This window comes from Melanotaenia boesemani, chromosome 20 (assembly GCF_017639745.1).
Source record: "Melanotaenia boesemani isolate fMelBoe1 chromosome 20, fMelBoe1.pri, whole genome shotgun sequence".
NCBI classification, from domain to species: domain Eukaryota; kingdom Metazoa; phylum Chordata; class Actinopteri; order Atheriniformes; family Melanotaeniidae; genus Melanotaenia; species Melanotaenia boesemani.
Genome location: NC_055701.1, coordinates 9,090,636 through 9,114,081, shown reverse-complemented (window position 1 = coordinate 9,114,081; position 23,446 = coordinate 9,090,636). Strand labels below are relative to the sequence as shown.

At 41.8% G+C, this 23,446-nt stretch overlaps 2 protein-coding genes across 4 annotated transcripts in view; one reads left to right on the top strand and one right to left on the bottom strand.

Annotated features, from left to right (window-relative positions):
* Window positions 1-15,809, top strand: part of ralgapa2 (Ral GTPase activating protein catalytic subunit alpha 2) — a 95,579-nt gene extending 79,770 nt beyond the window's left edge. For 2 of the 3 annotated variants that reach the window (XM_041971485.1, XM_041971483.1), the window contains 2 exons: window positions 9,703-9,824; window positions 15,553-15,809. In XM_041971485.1, coding sequence (XP_041827419.1) covers window positions 9,703-9,824; window positions 15,553-15,710 — 280 coding nt within the window. In that variant the 3' untranslated portion in view covers window positions 15,711-15,809. Of the gene's footprint in view, window positions 1-9,702; window positions 9,825-13,576; window positions 13,619-15,552 lie in introns of all 3 variants that reach the window. The other variant, XM_041971484.1, reaches the window with a different exon arrangement.
* A 4,211-nt stretch (window positions 15,810-20,020) lies between these two features.
* Window positions 20,021-23,190, bottom strand: insm1b (insulinoma-associated 1b). Its single transcript, XM_041971094.1, has one exon. It carries the CDS (start codon window positions 22,552-22,554, stop codon window positions 21,094-21,096), a length of 1,461 nt encoding a protein of 486 aa, XP_041827028.1. The 5' UTR covers window positions 22,555-23,190; the 3' UTR covers window positions 20,021-21,093.
* Window positions 23,191-23,446: the final 256 nt, after the last annotated feature.

Sequence of the window (23,446 nt, the reverse complement as noted above, 5' to 3'; positions counted from 1 at the left end):
TTTTGTTATTCTAATGAGTGTTATTTACCCTCAGATCTCCAAGCCAGGGGGCTTTGGAATGGGGTTTTTCTTACAGGCAGATATAGCCAGTGCTGCTCTAGCTACACCCACTTGTTTTTGTATCAGCCGACTTTGACAAAATCCAGTTTCCCTCCCCCCACATCATCACCAGTCTGTGTGGATGTATAGCACTTCCCGCTTCTCCATCTGTTTTTGTCCACCCATGAAAAGGTCCATTATAAGCTGCAGGATACACAGTTGACGTGCTGCAAGCTATGCTTTAGCCAATCAAGGCAGTGCACTGAACTTAGGCCCTGAATCTAAGGGGCCCAAAGCCCGCCCCTAAGTTCATTTCGATTATGTGAGGTCTCTGTCAGAGATCTTCAGCTGAACAAGTTTTTCTAACAACATTGTCTCCATCGTCCATTTTAACTATAAAAGCTTGCACTCTGAATGAGCTTCATGCTTGCCCACTGGATGATGGCAGACTCCTGATTAACCCTGGAGTGACTAGCTAATGTCATTGAAGTAGGGCCACCTGGCTGTGAGACTGTACAGTCAGCTGCCACTGAAGGGCCAGAATAGGAGACGACCAGGTGTTGGGCTCCAGCCCCCCTAATTGTTGCCATGTAATAGCCTGCTTGACTGCACAATATAGCCCAAGGGCGAGGATTAGGGAAAAGCTGTTGCCAACACAGAAGTCTATTTTCTTTTTTGCCTGAGGTTTTGTGTCCAAGTTTCTCTTTGAGCATGCTTATGCTAGTGTGCATATATATATATATATATATATATATATATATATATATATATATATATATATATATATATATGTACTTCCACTATCCCTCTCATTCTAACAATGATAACAAGAATAAAGGTTTGCTCCCTTTCCTGCTTGTCAGCTACAGATGTAGACCACATTAAATTAATTTTAGATAGTAAATTTTTATGTGTAAGACATAAACTAATAAAACATCACAAATGAGGACAAATTGATGTCATGTCATGATGTCACTAACACCATTTTGACTAAATGTCAAGAAAAAGTGTCTCCCTTTCCAGTATACAATGTTCAGATTATTTTTTATGTCACTGAAAAATGATGTTATTGATTGAAATATGTCTAAAATGCTAACAAAAATCTCTCTTGTCCCTTGGCAACTAACCCTCTCTTTTTTAAATTTGCCACCCAATTCTATTCATTATCATTCCATCTAAATGTCTGGCATTTTACATAAGGCCAGGCAGACTAATTGGCACAATGAACCTTTTATGGATGTGGCAATAGTAGGATGTCTTAGTAGGGAAGTAGCCAGAGATGCTTGGCATTAATGCATCATGGTTATTCTGTTGTACATGCCACAAGCATCATTAAAATTGCAGAAGCTTCTGCTCATTTTGTTTTAATATTTCATCAGTGCTTGTCTGAGCAGTGTTATCGTAGGGTTAAAATCAGAGCTATTTGGCATGACCCAGAGTTGGCACACTACTCTTGTAATTTAAGTGTCTGACCTCTCTTCTAGATCTGTCAAATGGATTACAGAATGTGAAGATGCTTAGGTTGCCACTATGCTTTTCTGTGAGTACAGGCAGCCAGAAGGTGTGAGTGTCTGTGTGTGTGTGTGTGTGTGTGTGTGTAGCCTGATAATAATTGTTCTGCTATAGATTTAATCAAAAAAAAAAAAAAAAGTTGGAAGAAAGAAGAAGTGAAATGCCTCATAAGTATTCAGATGGATTTCAATCGCTGTCTAGGTTCAGGATGCCCTTCTGTGTTTCATCTGTGGTTTTTTATTAAAAGTTCAAATTGAGATCAGATAGATGCTGTTGTTCCCCGTCTCGACTCTAAACAAGTCAAATGTCAGGAACTGAAGGAAAAATATGACATACATTCACCCCAGATAGCTCATATCGTGCCCACCTTTGTCCTGACCTAATAATGTTTCCAGAGGGCAGACATTCATGTCACTCTGGTGATCATCACTGACAAAGGAGACCTTCAGAGAGAACTCTCACCAGCCACTCGTGGAACTGTATCTGTTAATCTTCATCCCTATCAGCCTTTTGTAGCTCATCTTATTATGACTTTCTGTTAATACACAGTGGAGGCCGATGTGACTGTCTGGCCATAATGGGTCTGTGTTTGATTAATCATGTTGATCCTTTGTGTTTCACATCTAAGGCTGCTGTATTAGGACTCATCAATGGAAGCCAGAGTCCTTTGAAAACAAGATTGGTTACAGACTTTGCTCATTTGAATACATAAGCCCAGTAGGCTTTGATGGCCGTCATGTTGAACAAACCATGCTGCAATATGTCATGATGTCACCAGGCATCTTGTGGCTGTCCTGTGTCTCTGGTGTGTGACAATGACTTGTTGCTTTGCCATTTATATTCTGTGAGCCCCCTAACAATCAGGGGACAACAGTGACCTCTGTATAGGTACTGCTCTTGTGATTTGTTGAGCAGAAATCGATTTTTAGTGTCCCTCAGGAATGGTGAGCTGCCAGGGACTTGAGAAAATGGGTGACTACTTCCTCCAGTCATCTCATAAATAATCCGGTCATGCCAGCTGGTAGACATCAGATTTTGTCTGTAGCTGTGGTCAACCTGTGTGAAATCACTGATGGGCAGTGATGATGTCACAGGTTAGAAGTGATGTCACAGCCATAACTCCTCATCTTGCTGTCTGAATGCCAGATGGACTGTAGAGAGGTGTGGAGGTTGGAGCTTAGAAAGCTCTTGCTGTGGGAAAACTTACCCCTCAGGAGGTGTCATTAACCTGGGCTTACTGTTTGACCTGACTCCTTTGGGGCTTCTGAGCTCCAGTTTCTTGGACCCACTAATTAGACTACTTGTTAAAACTCTGAAAGCAGCTATTCCTCTAGAGCACTCGCTGTTGTGTAAGTCTATGCTCACCCAGAAAATGGATACACAAACACTTCCATTCATCATAATGCATTTGTGACACATTCAGACATTTTCTGTGCTGCTGCTACAGCTGTCTGCACCCAAAAAAGCTGTTTAATGAGACACCAAGGTTTGAGTAGCTGCTATATAAAATGGAAGTGAGGCACACACACTATAGAGTCACCCTACTGGCTGGTTTCTCATACATGCTCTCACTTAATCCATTTCAATCTGTTGTTCTTTCCCTTTCTGCCATTATTCCTGCAGCCAGCTTTATTGCCACATTCACTCTCTGCCTGTGTCTATCTTTTTCTCTGTGTCTCTCCATCTAAATTTCTCTGTCTTCCTTCTCGTAATCACATCACACCTCTGAGGGCCTCTGCTGAGACGAGCGTCACACCTCAGCCCTCGCCGTGACAACAGGTACCGCTGGCACTCACCACTCGGCCTCTCTCCAATCAACACCTGCTCGGCTTTATCTCTTTTTCTTTTCTTCGTCTTTTTCACCCCAACCACACCCTCCCACCTTCCCATCTCCTCCTTTACCCATACTTCTATCTCTTATTGTACAACTTATCCTTTTTCCAATGTATTTGTTTATATTTTGTCCAATGTTTCCCATTTTCTTAGCTTCTCTGCCATTTTTGACACTTGTCTCCTTTATTCATTCAAAGTTTCTTCATATGCAGTCTAATCCATTCATCTTTCCATAGCAATGCCTCCTGGAAATGGCACTGTGACAGCCTGTTGATTTAAATCTGTTAATAAAACTCGAGTCTGCTTTTATTGCTTTTTTTTAAAAGGATTTTTGGGCACCAGGGGCATATTTGAAAGTAGCTTAACAGGAAAAGGCCTAATGACCAACAGCAAAGCCAATGTCAGGTACTTTGAAAGTATTTCATTCTTTTTTTCTGAAAGCAGGAAACTTTACCTCTTGGTGCCGTCATAGAGTTGAACAATATCTGTGTGGCATCCAACTTTACTATGCAGTTATGAGTGTCTAATTGGCACAAGAAAATGGGGTACTGTGTCTTTCTAGACAAACCATACTAACCACATGTCCTTTATTTCCATCCTGTTTGCACTGGCTCCCCAACACAACCAAGCACTACTCCCCCCCAATCCCTTCCTCTTAACAGGCCAATTATGTGACTGCTTGGAGTCAATGGCACTGTGAGCTACTCCTCAGTTACTCTCCTCACCAAGGTCAAGCTGATTGGCCCAGGTTAATGGACAGATGTGAGGCTGAAAGAGGAGGGGGTCAAGCACCTAGAGGAACCCTCCACATCATCTCTCAGCTGTCCCTCTTCACTACAAGAGGTCCTTTTTCCAGCAGCGCTTCGACAAACAGGATTAACCTTGGCTGCTGGGATGGAGGCCAGTGGGCCGTAGGAGTGGTTTCGTCTCTGTGTATGATTATGATTTGCATGGTCGCTGATGATTTTTAAATTGCTTTCAGATGACACTCTGAGAACAAAAGATTGAATAATCTGCCATGTGTACATGATTTCAAGATATGGTATATGCAGATTATAATTTGGTAGGGTAAATCTGTTTTTAGTTTAATGAAAGTCTTCATTAGATTAGCATTCCTTCACAGGGTGTTCCTCAGGTAGTAGCCTGAAGAGAATAAAAAAAATGGTGTTCAGAGATCCAGGATTGATATTTGCCTAATTAATCAAGAACACTTCAGCTTTTAGCTGTTCATGTGAAACTCCACATGATTAAGGCATCTTTGACAGAATGGATGGCGGGAGGCACACTCAGTGCACACATCATCCAACTTCTTTGACTGAGACATAGATAGAATTGGAGCTTAAGTAGTGAACTGTCAGTATGGGTTGTCTTAAGACCCCAACTAATACTCCCTTTCTTAATCTGGACTCTCACATCCTACCCTGCCTTATCTGCGACTGTGTGTCTATTGCAATGTCTCTTAAACAGTGTTCTAGTCTTGGAATTCAGCTGAGTTGCTCAGTGACATGTAACACTTTCAGACTAAACACCTTTGGATACTGCCTGAGGGAAACTGGAGACAAAACAGTTCCCTTAAGAACAACATATCCTCAGATGCATTTTTTTTGTTGCGGCTTGTAAATAATGAGGCAAAACCATTCTGCATTTCCTCCATTTCATAAAGGCTTGTTAAGGCTTGGATCCCAGCTCAGCTCACTTCTATTTGCACAGTTTTTTTTTATCTGATGTGCAACCTAAAGTGCTTTACAAGACAAAGCAAGACTTAGATATAAATAACACCAAGTGCAATGTATTGTTATAAATGGCAAAATTAAAACAAAGGTTATACTAAATTAGTAAAATAAAAAAATAAGCTGTGACTTAAACCTTTTTGCTACCGATTCATTTGTTTGTCATTTTTAAGTTTGACATTTTTTTTACATGGCTAAAATTTTACCTGTGTTCACGTGGATATTTTGTAATAACAGTTAACATTAGTGCAGTCGTGTGACAAATGAGTGTGCACAATTACTATCTCGAGCAGTGCCAGTTCAGTGTTGTCTGTCACAGATGGCTTCTTAGATGGTTCTTTTGTCTGCTTAAAGGTTGGAGTTGAAAAAATACTTACAAATATGGTCCTAAGAAATAACGAAAACGAAAAAAGATGCACATGTTTTCTTGTAATTTGGGGGAAATGACATAGCTGTGTGATAAATTAGCTTCCATAAACCAACGTGTGTCACAAAGAGCGGATACTTCAATCATGTAGTATTTTTGAATACCTGTGTAGAATTATAAATTGAAAACTACTTTAAAAGTTTAAAATTCTTCTCTTGACTACCCATCTAGTCACTTCTCTTGCGGAGCTAACATGAGGACATGTGAGTAGTTATTAGGTCATTTGGTTGTCTCCTTATAATGAGCTTTGATATCTGATCACTTTTGTGAGTTTGGATGACAACAAAATAGGTTTGTAAGTTCTTTTTTTTTGTTTGTTTGTTTTAAGAAAAATGCTTTGGTCCTAAAGGCACACACAAATGTTGATTAAAAAAATTGCATGTAAAATGTTCAGATTCAAAGCTCTTTATAAAGGGCTGCTTTCCAAAGCCGTGATGCATAATCATCCCTGCTGGGTGTGTGTGTATGTGTGTGTGTGTTTAAAGGCTCAATTTGTTTGAAATGCATTGAGTGTGTGTCAGAGGCCAGTGGTGGTGTGAGGACTTTTGTCAGCAGGGAGACCGATGAACACAAAGACTCAGGCTGGTCTGATGGTCCGGATGTTTCTCTCCAGAGGGACACCAGTTCAGAGGTCAGCTCAGGCTCTTTTTGGGAGCCGTGTGTGTGGATGGAGGATATTCATGTATGTTTTGTGGCCGCTTATGCACAAACACTGATGTTTGAGCATGTGTATGTGGCTCCATGTGCTTGGTGCAGTTACTCACAGTGCAAAATGGATCCCAGTGGACATGCAGTTTTAGAACAGGTCCCTGTGGATGGAGAGAGAAAAGAAAGAGGAAGATGATGAGGCTTGGTGACGGTTTGGCCAATGGGGTCCAACAGTGATGGGGCAGCCTGCTAATGAAGAGCCATCTGAGGCCTCCATTCACCTTGAACATGGGCCATAGCAGCTGCCCTGACCTTGGCTTTGATCCACAAAGATGCTTGACCCCCACCATTCCCCCAGAAATACCTCCCTGCCATCTGGACAGCATCCATGCATATGTATACATAGTATGTGCACACACCCACAGATGCATATGCATGTACACGTATGTTGGCCCAGATAAACATGTGCATATATCTACACAGGTATGAGGAATGGGGCTGTGTCCATGGTAATGTCTCTGAGTTGCACACCTGCATATTCCAGCATGTGTCACTGTCTATGATAGCAGTAATGACACAGGACCGTGACTATAATCAGGGCGCAAAGTGGGAAAAGGACATCATTCAAATGTATAAAATGTTTTAGTGAATAGATTGGCAAATTTTCTTTATTGCTACCACTCTCATCCCAGTGCTATAACTCCAAAACAACAGCTTCCATTTATCCAGATATAAGTCTCCTAACCAAACTTGTTGTACATTAATTCTGACTGGGGAGACTGACTTCTGGTTTTCTTTTGTTTTTTTTTTTTTTTATGTCATACTGATGGTTGCCACGCTCCATAGACATTACATTGTTTTCCTTCTCTTCTCCCTAATAGGAATGCAGCCACTTGGAACGCAGGTGTTCTTTGGAAATTCCCAAAGTGGTGCAACACACTCCGCTCCCACACTTTCTTTTCTTACATGTCCGCCCAGTTCAGCTGTAAATGACAGTTATGTCATGGGTGACTTGAGTTGCAGTCCATCTGTGGAAAATGTAGATGGTCTGAATTTTCCCTCCTGTATTTCTTTTTGTGGCACAAAATGCAGTTGAGTCTTTGGTGATACCCATAAAATAGGTCAACATGAGTGTGCTTGGTGTGCATGACATGGATATATATAGTCTTTGTGTTTTAGTTGTGTCCCTTGGTTAACATACTCCATGGTAGGTACAGCGTCTGTGCATATGGAGGCGAACAATCTGTACCAATGGCTTAGTAATTTAAAAAACAAGCATAAAATGAGAGCACCAGAGAGAGCACATTACCACTCACTGTGCATCAGGTCAGATTTCTTTACAGATTGCAGATTTCTTTCTTTTCTTTTTTACCAACAGATAATATTGTACATTCACTTAAGTGAGCTAATTATGGCTTTCACTTTCACGCATTCCCATAATACCTTTTAGTTGTCTTCCTCACTTATCACCTATTTTTCTTCACTGATGCTAGTCATTTTTTTCCTCCTCTCTTGGTAATTCTAAGCTATCTCAATTATTTTCTTTTTTTTTTGTCACCCACGTTACTTGTATAGAGGGCAGCGGAAGGAAGTAGTGGACGAGAGGCGTGTGGCAGAGTCAGAGAGTGTCTGCTCCAGCTGGAGTCAATATTTGCTTTAGGAATCTCAATAACAGGCCTGCAGTCATCTGCATCTCTGATAATGGACCGCCATATGGCTCTGTTGACCCATGCTGTGCTGAGACTCTCCCTGTCCCCATCCTTCCATGTTTTTCATTTATGGAAGTTCTCTCGTGTCTTTTCGTCAAGTCTTTCCCTCCCTTCATATTTTTTTCCTCTGCTTATCACCTCTATGGACACATTTTGTTTTGACAAACACCCTTTCTCTTTATCCATCACCCGCTAAACCCTGGAAATGACCCACCACACAGAGCTGTGACCTAGGTTGCCATGGCAGCAAAGCTGCCCACTCTTTGTCCAACACTGTTTCCAGCAAGTTACAGAAAACGGTGACGTTGCATGTCTGGAAGACGGATGTAGAAAAAATTAGAAAGTGCTTTGACATGTTTAAAGTCACGCTACTCTGCAGCTCTCCTGTGAAGAATAGACATTTAGTTGTAGTATATTAGTTGGCATGTCTTTTATTCATATTGTCTTTTCATTGTCTTGATTTTTTTTTCTTTTTTTGTACAAAGACTGTGTTTTGCACAAAGTGAGTACACTTGCATAGAGTATTTTGTAGGAACATGTCATTTTACCTCATCCTTTGTCTTATTCTGCCTTTTGTCCACTTTTTTGTTTGTGAGAGAACAGCTTGCCTATCACACTCTTTGGTGTGTCCCGGCACAGGTGCCCGTCATCCCCGCTTTGCCATGGTTCCCCTCAAAGCCATTGGTCATGGCTGCCTTGGCCCCTGCTGTGGCGGCATGTGCCCACAGTAGGCCCTTTGCCCAGTAAATGTCTTGTCCTATCTGTCTAACCCAGACCAGCTCCTCTCGGCCCAGTCCAGCCTATCTCAGCTTAGCCTGATACATCCTTGGCGTCAACAACAGCCTAGTTTCACTCCGCCCCGGCAGTCATAATGAGATGAGGGGGAGGAGGGCATCAGTGCTCAATAACTAGAGTGTGTGTGTTTGTCAAGCAATTTGTCAGGCGTTGTCAGAGAAGGAAACATGGTCACAGAAAAAAATCAGACTCATCTCAAACATGCACATGCATTGTTAAACCTCAGCATACTTACTATCATTTTACCATCAAATAGTCCTTTTTACACCAATGGTTCCCTGCACCATATTTTATCCAGCACTTGCCTCCATTCCACAACAGACTTAGCAGGATATATCCATGATAATGTTATGATAATGGCCATCAGAATGTTTTTCACCCTCACCCAGCAGCCATTTTGCAGGCTTATTTATCTATTTATTTATTGGAGCCTCCCCGTTTCAAATCCAGCCATCCATCCTGCATGCTGACGGCCCAGGCCCCAGTCTCTGCTTGTCACTCTGAATTTCAAATGGCTCCAATTTTCCCCCTGATGGCACGGAGAAGTGGCAGGCAGCACATCGGGGAGGGTGGTCCTAGACATGCTGCCTGCAGCAGGGGTTCTATTAGAGAGGAGAGAGGGATGAGAGGCGGGAGAGGAGAGGTTTTGTGCATCGTGCCAGTAGTGATTTATTTTTTTATATTTATTTTTTAGGATTATTTTGGAGATGCATTCTCATTTGAGGTTGTGTGGCATGGTTGATTACTCCATCTTTGCTTCTGCTTGTTTGCTGATGGTGGAACAGCCCAATTTGGTAAAGCTACTCCCCTGCTATCACAACATTTTGTATTTGAGTAATACAGCAATTAAAACAAACAAAAAAAAATCTAACTGTTGTTACTATTTGTTTCTAACTGCTGAACTATCCTACACGTATGATTTTATGGCCTTCTGATATTATTTTAGGAGAAAGCTACCTTTTTTTCTTCTGCTACACATTTTTTTTCTCCTTTAACAAAACCGAACCAGCTATGAGGAACGGGCGCTCTACTTAGAGGCCATTGTTCAGAACCACAGGGAAGTGATGACCTTTGAAGACTTTGCATCGCAGGTTTTCTCCCCCTTCCCTGGCTACCCAATGAGTGGGACAGGTAAGAAAATGAACCACACTGAAACTCAGTCTGCTTTACTTTGGGCATTTTGTCTTTCATGCCCTCTTTCTTCATTATCTTTTTTTTTTCTCTAAAGTCTTTGCCTACATCAGTTTCTCCACCTTCACAACACACCTGTTTGCCCCTGCCCCCTCCTCCTCCACCCTTCATTCTCTCCCCTTTTTCTTCAACGCCTACGCTTGCTGATGAATATCAAACGACAGGCCCTGGCTCTTCACGCGATCTGACTGACTTCAAACACTCTGCTTTCTCCACTTCCTCAAGCCCCACTCTGGCTACTTTGTTCATTTCCTCTTGTTTTTTTCTTTCCAAACTGCATTTTTCCATACAATTACTTCCCATGAATATAAGCAGCGTTCTAAGTAGCAGCTGCAGAGTGCATGTATGCATTTAAGTGTGTGCATGAGTGTGCGTCTGTCTTCATGAGCTCAGCCACCAACACTTAAAAGATCTGACTGACAAACAGCAGCTCGCGGATGTCAGCACAGCCCTCTTATCAGTCCATGATGAATAGAATGGAAAACGTGTCTTATCTTGTTCTTCCTACTTCTACCAGCTGCGATCGATCTGTAACAACACTGAAATCAATACAAGATTGCACTTTTCTACTCTATTGGATCCCGACACACATTCAGCTTTGACAGGGAAAGCACTCCACAATACCACACCACAGATGTTTTGTCATTTTCAAATATGTCAGGGCTTATATGTTTTGAAGGTGCTTTAGAGTGTATGCAATATATTTCTTGTGTGTGGGCAAGTGAAAATTAACTGTCTTCTCTTTTTCTGTCTGTGTGTTGGACTTCAGATACTAGAAGGTGTGATATTCAGGCAAGCAAGAGGTTGTCAGCCACATTTCCATAGTCTTGGCCGATCTCTCCTGCAGAGGTGTAAAATCTCCCTGCAAACAAAAACAGCACGAAGAGAACATGCAGGGATATTTCCTGATAGCTGATGCGCGAATGCTGAGGACTGTTTGTGTAATTAGGGAGGTTAAGGAGTTGGTGATTCATAAATTGTATTCAAATGCTTGTAATGATTAGGCATCGTATGACTTCTGGTAAAATTGGCCAAATAAGAGCTTTAGTTGACAGTTGTGAAATGATTTTCAGACATTATACAAAGTTAAAAACCAAGCAACCTATGTGGAGTATCTACAATCGCAGGGTGTTAAGTCTTCAGAGACATGGTCAAGGTAAAGGTAGAAATGTTACCACTGAGTTAAATTTATAGGTTTGACCAGTACATGCCTGAAGATAGATTTTTCTAAGGTTTTATTGATAGCTGGAATAGGAATGGCTCTTGACAGAGCAGATAGATGGACCTGTGCTGAATCACTAATAGGAGTAGTGACTGAGGTGAACCTGAGTTCGAGACCACGGTGTGCCAACAGAGGTTGAATACTCTGTGCCCACCTCCCCTTCCTAATTGCTTCTCACTGGAAGCCACTGGAGTATGGCAGCCCACTGCTCCTAGTGGAAAAAAAAGTATTACTAGTGATGAGTCAAATACAGAGAATTAACGTGGCACCAACTGAAGTCAGGTCTCAGCAGGGTGAGGGAGATGTACTGGGGCATGACCCACAAACCTGTTGCTAGTGTGCACATCATGCTTTTGTGAAACAGTGGTACACAAAGAAGTCCAATTTCTTAAAGTTCATGATCATTATGTAGGACAATGCTTTACTTCATGGGTAAAGCATACAACAAAGGCTGAAACTGAAGAATGACCTGATCCCCTTCCTCACATGGCTTTACTCCTATTAAGAACATGAGAGCCCAAGGAATGAAGACAAAACTCCTCTCTTAAAAGCAGTTGGAAAAGCTGTTGCTGCTGAAGGAGCTGATCATTAAAGGTTATCAAAAATGCCTATAAATGTTATTTAGCTTTTTGATAATTCTACGCATATGGTGTCCCAATAACAGTGTAAAGCTCCTCTGAGGAAGACGAAATTCATTTTTACTAGTTAAATATTCAGGTTTTTGGTATGATAACATCTTGGATTGACTGAGGACCTTGCAATTGTACAACAAAAATGAATCCTGAAGTATACATTTTTGCTAATTCTGCACACAAGTGTTCATGGTGTTGCATTCACTGCTGCCTTCACTGAGCAATGGTTAAGCAGTAGGTTAAAAAGGTTGTGCTGTTCAGGAATTTTACTGGTTACCTCTCTTTTTTATCTACTTGTCAGCTTAATTTTGTTAAAATAGATTTAAAAAAGAAAAGAGTGTAAAAAAAAATAACTTCAGGCAGTTTTAGCTTTTTCATTAGCTTTTAGACATTAAGTATATTTATTCTTTGTAAGATGAAACCAGTGACAGTTAAACTTTAATAAAGGTTTATGATTGTTTAAATCTCCAAATTGAGTAATATGAATTAGTTTTGCATTTTCATTTTTTTAAATCAAATCTTTGTGCTTTATTTTTGTACCTAACATTTCATGTTTTTATAAATAGAAGCAAAGGATCTAAGTATTTGTTTTATTGATACTCTTACACCCCATCAAGCTTTAATTGTGGCTGTGACATCTGGCTGACTGCTCTTCATTTCCCACTTCTCAAATGTGCTACACCTATCCCATTCCTTTTGTTCATGCAGGAGTGAGTGTGTGTGTGTGTGTGTGTGGGGGGGGGGTTATAAACAAGTTTGTCCATTCATTTGCCTGTCTCTCCATCCTGCTCTGGCTCCCATTGCTGCCACTAACATGTCATCCATGCTCCATGACAGCGTGCAGGCGTTGGCCGGGGATGGTTTGGGACATGGAGTACCCCTGGGCCAAACTGGACTGTAAGACTGCCTGCTTCCTTCACACTAGGCATGACGCCCAGCCACAGCCCCCACACATCCACCCATTTATTTAGATTACTCTGAGCCCTACCATCAACAAATAAAAAGGGGTAACCCTTAATTTAGCTCTTTTTTTTAAATGCAATGCAGATTTTAAATTTAAGTACAGTTCCTGCATGCTGATTGCTAAATAAAGCACCCCTGCAGAATGTCATCAGTTTGCTTTCATCCAGTGCCCCCTTCATGTCAGTCATCCATCCATTTATTGTCTTGGCTTTTCAATTCCTCTATAGCCTCAAATACCATGATTCAGAATATGTCCAGCTTCAGTCCAACATCGTAGCTTTCTGCATGAGCATCACGTGAACCCTCCATCATCAGTGCTCTGTCCTTGCTGTGTTACACTTTGCACCACTTGGTCATTTCGTGATGTTTCTGTTATTTTGTGGTCATTTACTGTTCTTCTTAAAGTGATTAGCTGCACAGGAGAAAACAAGAATTCACTCAGGATAAAACCACATAAAAGCTCCTGTGACCCTCTGAGGTGCCCCAGCATCTTTTACTGTTTCACCCGAACTGCCTCTCTACTCATAACATTGGTGGTAAATGTTTTTAAGTCTGTTGTTTCCATGTGAACTGCCCACAATTTGTGCTGTGGCTTTCAGAATGGTCTTGCTTTTGAAATCTGTAAATGAACAATTTATCAGGTACCATCAGACATCATGCTCTTCAGAAAAATGCCACTTGTTGATGAACTCATCATCCAAAATCGGTTAACCCTCACTAACTTTAAATCTTCCAGTGACAACTAACCACAACGCCACGCGCTGCGTGAAAGTCCCTCCATCCAACCTCAGAAGCGTTGTGTTGTGTTTCTGCTGCGGTGTGGGATGCAGTGTTGCCGCTTTCTCACAATACTCTTTTTCTTTTTCCCCCTTCAGATTAAAAAAATCTTAAAGGTCCAAATGCTATATGTGGTGAAGGTAAGCCCTGGGTCAGACCGGAAGCTTGTTTTGCTCCACAGCCTACCCACCCTTCGCTCGTTCGCTCATCCTGGCTGTTTTTTTTCCCCCCGACCGCTCCTTCATTATTCAGTACTAACCAAGCTTTAGTTACTGAGTGCTCTGACAAAGGCAAAGGGAAAGAGAAACCAGGCTGTTTATTTCGGGGTGCCCTACTGTTTAGGCCAGGCTGGTAATTGAGAGTGATGCACGGTGGCAACAATTAGCACCTGACTAAGTAGCAGCATGAACAATACGGCTACACTTCTGGCGCTTGCTTCTGCATGCGGCGCGTCTTTATCTGTTCAGCCAGCAAACACTTTTCTCTTTTCTTTCTTTGCTTTTTTTTTTTTTTTCTCCTCCCTCTCAATCCCTCCACCCCCTTCCTCATTTCCTCCTGTTGGAGTGTGCCTGTTTGCCTGGGGCAGACTCTGAGACTAACACCTGCCGCACTGGAAGACGTCTTTGTCATCTAAAGCCTTGTTTGAACTGCTGCAGTGGGGACCAATGGGATTGCAGAGCCATTTCAAGACTCTCTTTGTTTTCTTTCACTCTCAATCTCTCGTTTTCTTTCTATCTGAAGTGAATGTCACTGTAAGAGAGTTTTGGATAAGTAAAGAGTGGAGTCGTGGGTTATAATAGCTGTAATGATGACATAGTAGTCTTGATTTGGGCTGTTTTTACCCCCAGTAACTCACTAGAAAATCATTCCTACACAAGGCCATGTAGTGAAGAATGTCATGTAGAAACTGAGGCAACCAGTTCCAGTGCCACAGTGACTTTAGACTGCTTTTTTTTTAGATTATTATATTAAATTTGTCTTTACAACTATATTTACTGCTGGAATGACTAGAGGGAATACGGGAATGCAGAATTTGCTTTCTCCATAAGGCCGCCCACATTTTAGCCAAGCACATCCCTTTTAGTCATATGCAGATTTGAGAATGCACATTCAGACCCCCCCTCACCTCCTCTGTAGCACGTCACAATACACACCCAGTGTTTCATCCATAGCCCAGCCTCCTCTCCCAGTGAGCTGCAGCCCTGGATGCTGCTGGTGTCCACTGTGCGGCTGAGTGTCTGTTACTCCAGCCATCTGCCATTCCTTTTAGCCGCTGCAACTTGAGATGCCTCCAAAAAATGGCAGGAAATAAAAGGATAGGAAAGAAAATAGGCAACCAGATGCCATCTCAACAAAGCAGAAAAGTTGTTTAAACTCTAGGTGTGGGGCCGAATTGGGGGGGGCATAGTTTTAGATTTAGTCAGGGGCACAGCAAGGAAGTCGACACTCACAATACTTGATTGTCCTCACCGGCATTTTTATGCCCACCTCCCACATTATTACAGTTTGCTATCGCGTAATCATGGATGTGAAGGTTTTGTGAAAAGGGACCATGTTTGACAATGGAAAGCCTCCAATGCTCACAACAAGAGTGTAATGTCTAATTTTATTTTCATTCAAAGCATTTTGTTGTCACGCTGTGAATTGAACACTTTTTATTCCTTTTTTATTTTTATTTATTTTTATTTTTTTTGCTACAATGGTTGCCTCTCTTTTTACATCGTATGAGCATCTAAAAAAACTTGGGCATAAAGACAGCTTCTCTTAACAAGCTTTGCTTTTCTACAGCATGTGAAAGGGGTTTGTGATCTCTAAAAAGTTTTATTTGCTTTCTTAATTCTAATTCCAGCCAAACTAATTCAAATCTTAAATCTTTTACTGTTTGCTTGTTAATGTGGGTGAAAATCCTGTGAACTGGGTAATCTTGGTTACATGAGCAGCTGCATGCATGAAAAAACATGCTGAGATCTGCAACAGTTGAAGCAAGCTCAGTGAAACTGTGCAGCTTCTAACCATCTTTGATTCTATTTTCTTTCTTTCTTTCTACAAATCCCTTCCTCCATCTCTCGCTTAGGATCCTTCACTGGCAGCGTGAGCACCGAAGGTGGAATCTCAATGACGACGACAGACTCCGTCGACCAGGTGTCTCCCACCATGCCCCGTTCCGCGAAACACCGAGTTTCAGGAAAACTTCGTCGATCAGCCAGCGCTATGAGCAAATCCTCCAACTGAGCTCTTCAACCCATCCCCCTTTTCCTTTGAGTGAAGCCTTTTAATACTTTGTAGAGGAACCTCAGACACCCAGCCATGACTGCAAGAGTGTTCATTAACTGGAACTTTTTATATATATATATATATATATATATATATATATATATATATAGTGTCTTTTTTTTTTTTTTTTTTTTTTTGTTGCTGCATTTCAATTTAATTGCATTAATAAAAATGGACATGAGACTTAACTGTTTATGTTCATCCTGGTGGCTTCAGCAACATAGGAACATTTGATTGAGAAGTCTTAAACACCCTGTGATATAAATGTATGTTATTCTCTTTTTCTAGTGCACTTTCAAAGCTCTAGAAAAACAAAGTTCTTACTGTAGTAAGGGGAATAGGAGGCTGCTTTATGCTGTTTCTTTACCTATTTCAATATTTAATGTAACACAGCACTGAATGACATAGTTGTAAATGCAATTGTGCTAAAACTGCACAAGAGATTGGTGTCTGTTTCTGAATATGTCTGCCTTTTTACCTCTTTTTGCATCTGTCACAACCTTTCTGTGTCAAAGATACCACTTCAGGTAGTGACAGAATGATGCTGAAGCTGCTGTCCTGCCCTGTAGCACCAGTTTAGACTGATTATGGACCCTCTTCCCACAGTGGAAAAGACTGATGCATTGGTGAATACCCACCCAGGTTGATTTGCGCTCCATGCACTACTGCACAGACTAGCTGGGTATGGAGTCCCTATAGTGCGCACAGTCAGAGGCTTTTTCATTGTTTTGAACCCGGAGTGGACAATCTCTGACATCTTTCTAACTTGAGATTAAATTAAATTGGGTTTTTTGTTGTTGTTTTTACCACTCTCATTTTCCATTTTAAATGAATTCCAATAGATCGTGTCATGATGTGATTTATGCAACTCTGCTGGAATGAGAAAAGACTGCATTTGTAATTGTTTTCTGATGTCGTTAACTTCGGCTCATGTCCGGTAATTAGATAAGTTCCTCCTGTCTCTTTCCTCTGCTATCAGTTTCCCTGTCCTGCGTAGCAAAGACATCGACATTCCGACATTCCCAACCATCCGACATTTTTTGCACTCACTCTCAACATTAAGCATTGAATGTTTTTCTTTTTTTTTTTGTTTTTTGGATTCATGTTGCTTTAAGTTTTATTTTCTGATGTGTTTGCAAGATGTATATAGAGAGGATTATTTTATTAATTATTTTGCCGATGTGTTGTTTCATGTATTCTTGTGCTGTTTAGGGGAAAAATAGCACCAGAGCCTCAGGTGAAACTTAACTCCATGCACTGATGTGTGCGCCTGTATGTGTGTACTGTGAATGTGTATGTAGCCTGTGTGAGTGTATGAGGCAGCTTGTCACAGTGCCTGTGTAATGGCTGCCGTCAACAGTAAGATGATGTCCTAAACCACCACTGCTGTACCCACATGGTCAGATTTAAGTTTGATTTGAACCACTCTAATCCCCGCCTTGTCCCATCTACTCGTTAGCAGTCTAAAACAATCACTTTCCTCCCCTGCATCTAAAGGTCAGTGTCCTGTTCCTCCCACAAAAACAACAGATGGATTGAGAATCATGGTGGTGTGCTTTTCCATCTTTATCTGTGAATGGAGCCGAGTGTACCAACTCCTCCTCTTTCCCATGATCCTCTCCCCATGTCGCCTCCTGAGGCCCGAAATGGGAGGAGGAGAAGGAGTCGGGGGGTTTAGGTGGCATGCCAGCGCTGAACTCTTACCAGTCCTCCTAGCAACAGCCACGCCATCGGTCTCAATCCTTCAACCTGCCTGCTCAGGTTGTCATGGTAGCCAGGTGTCTCCCCCTGCACCACCAAACACTCAAACAATAAACTCACACCCTCTGAGGGCTCCACCCAAGCTGCAACACTATCCCCATCTGTTGCACTGCTATGCCTTACTTTCCCCATGCTTCTCTGCTATTCCCCTCTTTCTCCACATCTCACCTCCTCTTGTTTTATTCCTCAAGCAGAATATGAGGAATCTGATAAAGCCGTTTTTGTGCTTTTTTGTTTGTTTTTTGAAGAATGTATAGTTATATAGGTCTAGATCACATCTATCGTTTTTATTTTTCCCAAAGCCATGTGAAGGAATCACACAGGATGTTGATCTAAAGATTGTAGATTATGGAAAATGTTTGTTGAAGGGATATGTTCTCTCCTCTTAGTGGCTTAGTCGCTCGAGGTGTTCGGACCAAGATAAGATTTTGCATCTCATATGCGTGAAGAAATATTTGTTAGTGTTAGTCATATGTTATTTTTCTCTTCTCATTTTAGAAATCCTTGTACATTGTGTCAAATTTCAGAGCCAGATTGGCCCCTTTAATATAAATATTAATGCCTGTAATATAATCTTTGTATAAGAGGAAAAAAGCTTGAAGTTTCACCTTGACTTGTCAACATATCAAGCTGTTTTTAAATGACAAAGTCCTGTTATCTTCATTAGAAATGTGGAAATTGAAACATTTCATTAAATCATTTTTAAATTCTACAATTTTTTTTTTATCTCTCTCTCTCTCTCTCTTAGTAAACAGATGTAAGATTCAGAGTTGCATGTGTGGGTTTTTATCTGTGTGTATGCACATGATGGTGCTGTTACCATGGGCTTTCTGACCCTGGCCTGGCTATGTTAGCAGCAGCGGGGGTAACCTGACCCTCCTCCCATCTGTCTCCCCTGTTGCTCAGCCCTACTTAGAGAAGACCAGCATAATGGAAGCTCACCAGGAGGTACAGGTGCAATGGCTGCAACACCTACAGGTGCCCTGTCTCCTGGGCCACATAAAGACGCAAGATAAGCACTTGACCATAATTGGGGCTCAGAAACTGTGAGAAATAATCTTAATGTTACCTCATTTTCACTTGGCACAGGCATTGACTTCAAATATGTTACAACAGAACAGAGTGACACTGTGATTATTACCTTATTGTATTATTTCATGTTATACCACTAGCTGTAGTCAATTTTCACACTTCAAATGCCTCTCTGTCTTGCTGCATTGTCACTGTTGCCTCAAGGGAAAGACATGCTCATTTAAAAGTTTTTCCCTCCCTTTTGCCTTGGACAGGTACAGAATACAGTATTAATAAAGCCAAAGAGCTGTGTGTAAACTGGGAAAAAGGTGGGAGTTAAAGTTAGTATGACGGTGAGATGTTTTTTCCTCCTTTCAGTAATAATGCTGAGGTCAACATGCTCACTGTATCTGTGATTTAGTTCTTAAGTGGCACAGTTGGAAGCTGCCTGCTGAATTACAGCAAACTTTAATGCTTTACAGGTTTTGGTTGTCAGACATAAAGTCAGCTGTACCCTCATGCTCCTAAATCAGCTGAAACCTAAGAAAAATCGAGCTGTGTAAGTGTTCTCAAAGCAGACAGATGTTTTACTGCTCCAGAGGTGAGCTCTGATCCACCACCTCTTTGTCCTCCTGTCATGTCCTGACATGGTATTAAGGAGGGAATTTATGATAAGGCCGTAAGTGCTTCTCTATGGCAGAGAAACGGCGTCTTGTGAACCTTTCCAGCAATGATTTACGGTGAATCAGTCTGATCAACGGGGGATCGGATGCGAAAGCTTGGTCAGCTTGGGTTTCTGACAGTTGTTGTTCCTGGTAAGGACCAATTCATAGAGCCACATTATTTTTGGAGAGTCGCTGTATAACAGGTGGTTCAGAGAACAGCGAAGTTTCAGTATTTAAAGGCTGTGTAGGGCAGCAAAGACCATAAACACTTTGAAAACCAGCTTTAAACGGATAAGTTTAATAAGTTGGGATTAAAACTGCTTTCGTGCTTAAAGAAATGTCCTAGATTTATATGCAAAGAACTGACTAAATTTGTTAAATTTGGGATATTTTTTTTTATTTATTTATTTTATACAAAAGCAGGGAAACTTAAAGGGTTTTGATATGGGCAAAAATAAATGTTTCTGTTCTTGCCCTGAAAATGAGACTCCAAAATCTGTATGGTCATCATCTAAAAACCGTAAATCTTTTCTACATGCGATCTGGGCATGTCGATTATGTTTTTAAATTACAAATTTATATCTAAGAGTTATTAGAGCAAAACATCACAGAAGCAGATCAGGGATGATGAAAGCTAGGATGGACAAGCGTGTTATTGTAATAACAGTCTATTTAATGAGGCCACTAAAGCCTTAATATCTGTATATCTATCAATAAGATTCTCAACAGAAATTAAGTTTTACTTAAAGGAATTTCATTAACGCCTCGTGCGGCTTTCCTTTGATTAGAAAAAGTTAAAACACTCTGAGACCACGTGTCCTTTTGAAAATATTTTTTTATTTCGATAGACAACAACAATATACACATACAATCAAAGCGCTATAAAAGCCAACATTTAAGAAAAATAACTCGTCCTTAAAAAAGATTGCATCTAAGGTAAGAGCTTTACGTTTCTTTTCTTTTTTTCTTTTTTAACAAGAGCTGTGGAGATTGAAGATTAAAACCCGAGCCACGACACCTATCACAACTCATAAATTTGACAAAAAGAAAATTAAAAGCAAAAACAAAACAAAAGGTATTTTGGCTATAGGACATGTAAACTGCCAGAACGATTCACAGGGAAAAAAATCACAACAAACACAATAAGTTACATAAAATAATTAGAATAAATAAATAAATATGATGAAAAATATTGCAACAATCTTCAATAATAATAAAATATGTGCCAGCATTCAAAATTAAAACAATCTATGTTGACTTTTTTTCTTTTTAAGGCAGTTATACAGCGAGATTTGGATGTGTTTGTAGGCTATTTCAGACTAGGCTTATCTGTATACTAAAGGCATTTGTGGTTCTACTAAACAGGGAAACACTTTATTTTCCACCAAGACAAAGTTGATAAGTTCTGTCATTCACAAACTAGCGTAAAGCTACAGTGATGCAATCATGGTCGGTGAATTCAAGAGGCTTTGATGGGGAAAAGGATTTCTGAGAATTTTAAGACATTTCTTAGGTCTAGAAGCTATCATTGCGCATGTGCTGTCCTAGAAAAATACCCTTTAACAGTCAAACTAATGCTTTGTATTTTTTTTTTCTCTTGATAAACTAATTTGAGAAATAAAATCTCAAAATAGGCCTATGTGTACTTCAAAGATAGAGACAAGCATTCAACAATCACTGATTGGCATGGAAAAGACACCACGTAAACAACAAACAGCCCTGCCTTTCATTGGCCTAAAGTTATGGCAGTGAGCGTCACAAACTTTTTTTTTTTCTTTTAATTTTTTTTGCTTTTTTTCTTTCTTTTCTCGTAGCCCCAAAGCATCTTTTTATTTTCTTTTTTCTTTAATTTTTCTTCTTTTTTGTTATTTTCCCCCATCAAAGGCACGAGTTCTGTGTTGTCTTTAGCAGGCAGGACGCACCGGCATTTGCAGCAGGATCACCTGCCTGTTCTCAGAGGGGTGGCACTTGTTTATGTGCCTGGTGAGCCCCGGTGAGCTGTAGAGAGTGGCGGGGCAGTATTTGCAAGGGTAGATCTGGGAGGAGTGCATGAGGCGCAGGTGTCTCTCCTGGCCGGCCCTGCTGGTGAAACTCTCTCCGCACACCGGGCACAGCAGGCAGTCCACCGGGCTCAGATTGAGGGGGCTTTGGTTTGAAGCTTCCTCTGAAGATGGAGAAGAAGATGATGCTGAAGAGGAGGAGGAGGCTGACACCGGAGCCTGTTCTGCAGCGCGGTCACTGGTTTGAAACCCGTGCTCTTCCAGCACTTTCTTTTGCAGAGCCTGGTGTCCCATGATGTGTTTTCTTAGATATGCCTGACGCTTAAACCTCTTCCCGCAGAACTGGCAGTCATATGAGCCATCTTCAGATCCCGATTCAGACAGACCTGGACTCGGTGTGTCTCTGTCACTTATGTCTTTGGCTTCGTCGGAGACTGACTTGACACCTAGCGGCGGCATTTTGGCCATTTCAGATTTGATGCCTTGCGTGGGTGGCATCGCTGCCGCGCCGGTGGTCCGGGGTTTGTGCCAGCGGCGGTGAGATGCGAGATTTGCCGGACAGCTGAACATCTTATCGCACTCAGGACACCGGTACTCGACCCTGACTATGCGAGAGCATTTGTGCTGAGCCAGGGAGAAGGGATCCGCGTATGCTTCCTTGCACAGCTGACACACAAACTCCCCTAAAGGTTTGTTTCCTCCCGAGGACTGCGCCCTTGGCTTCATTTCCACCGGTCCCTCTTTGATTTTGAGCCCAAGCACCGGGGAAGTCGTCACCTCGTCTTCAAAGTTGAGTTTTCTAATGGCTTTGGGTTTCTTTGAGGCGGATTTAGATTTGCGCTCTGCTCCATCACCCGCGGATCGTTTGGTGGCGACCCGGTTGCTTGGTCCTGGGAGGCTGCTGCTGCTGGTGCTGGTGGTGCCGCTGCGGCTGCTGTTGCTGGTGCCTATTTTCAGATCGACCGGAGCGTACAGAAGATGGTCCAGGCCGGAGATCGAGGCGGATGTTGGGAATGACTCAGCAGAAATGGGAGAGCCAAGATTGAAACTTCTCTCAAAATATCCCCGGTCGTGCTCTTTGCTGATGGGTCGGGTGGGGCTGTAGAGGGCTTGGCATACCGTTTCGGGGTTACCAAACTGCGCCGGCTTCTCCAGTCTTGGAACCGGTACATCAGCTACGGTGAAGTCCGGTGATGCTGAGGCGCGGTCTGGACTGGACGACACCGACATAGGCGGGGAGGGGTCCGTCTGACTCGGCAAGGCAACTGGGGTGGGTAGCTCCTGGAGGTCATCTTCGTCTGATCGAGTCCTGTAGGAAACATGTGCAGATTTCTTGTTTCTTTTTACCAGGAATCCTTTGGGCATCTTGGCGAGTAACAGCGGAAAGGCACTTCGGGGAGGTGGGTGAAATCTGGAGTATCCAGGTTTGTTAAAAAAAAATATGGCAACACAAGAGGCTTATGGGACTTTATCTCCCTAGTATATCGATCCTTCTGTTGCTGAAATGTTTTCGTCTCCAAGGCATAGCTCCACTCTTTTTATGCCGGAATGATGCTATTGTTCTCGCCCCCCCTGTTGCAGCATCCCCAACCAATGGGATGAAACCAAGATCCCAGCGGATTTTATGGTGGGAGGGCTCAAAGCCTGGGTTTGGTGGATTTCGTTGGAGGATGTGCAGATAGCTTAGCAGATGTACTGGCGGTTTATTACATTAATGTGTGCACTCAGCCCCTCCCCGACAGAGGCACACGCCGGGACCCTCCTCCTTTTACGGTCTGATGGGCCCCTACACAAATGCACACGTGCCACTGCTTTGTGGCTCTCCTTTGGGGGCCCCGGAGTTGTCAAAAGGAAATGTCCTTCACTACTGTCATCATCACAGTTTAAAATTAAGGCAGACTGGGACAAGCTTGGTAAAACACAAACCAAAAGCTTTTTCTTAATGTGTCTTTTGTGATGTTAGTCAAAAAAAGCAATTCACCAATTAGATAAAACTGTGAAGCGTGTTTGCTGCAGATTCCTTCAATGCTCGTTTATTTCCACACGGTGCCAAGTTGTTCATATTTGTTTTCTTTTTATGCTTCTTCTTTTACGCACGACCTTTACGTACATTGCAGAGAACCAGGGGTACAAGCAATCCAGTTTTATAGACTTTTTATTTTATTATGTCTTAAACAAACACTGTCGAGGGAGTGTTTCTTTATTTTAGGGCACGTGTCTGTCTCGGTAGTTTAACTCGACATATAAATCAGATATC

What these genes read in the sequence shown, in the direction of transcription:
- insm1b (XM_041971094.1), bottom strand. Translation starts at nt 22,554, where the DNA reads ATGCCCAAAGGATTCCTGGTAAAAAGAAACAAGAAATCTGCACATGTT.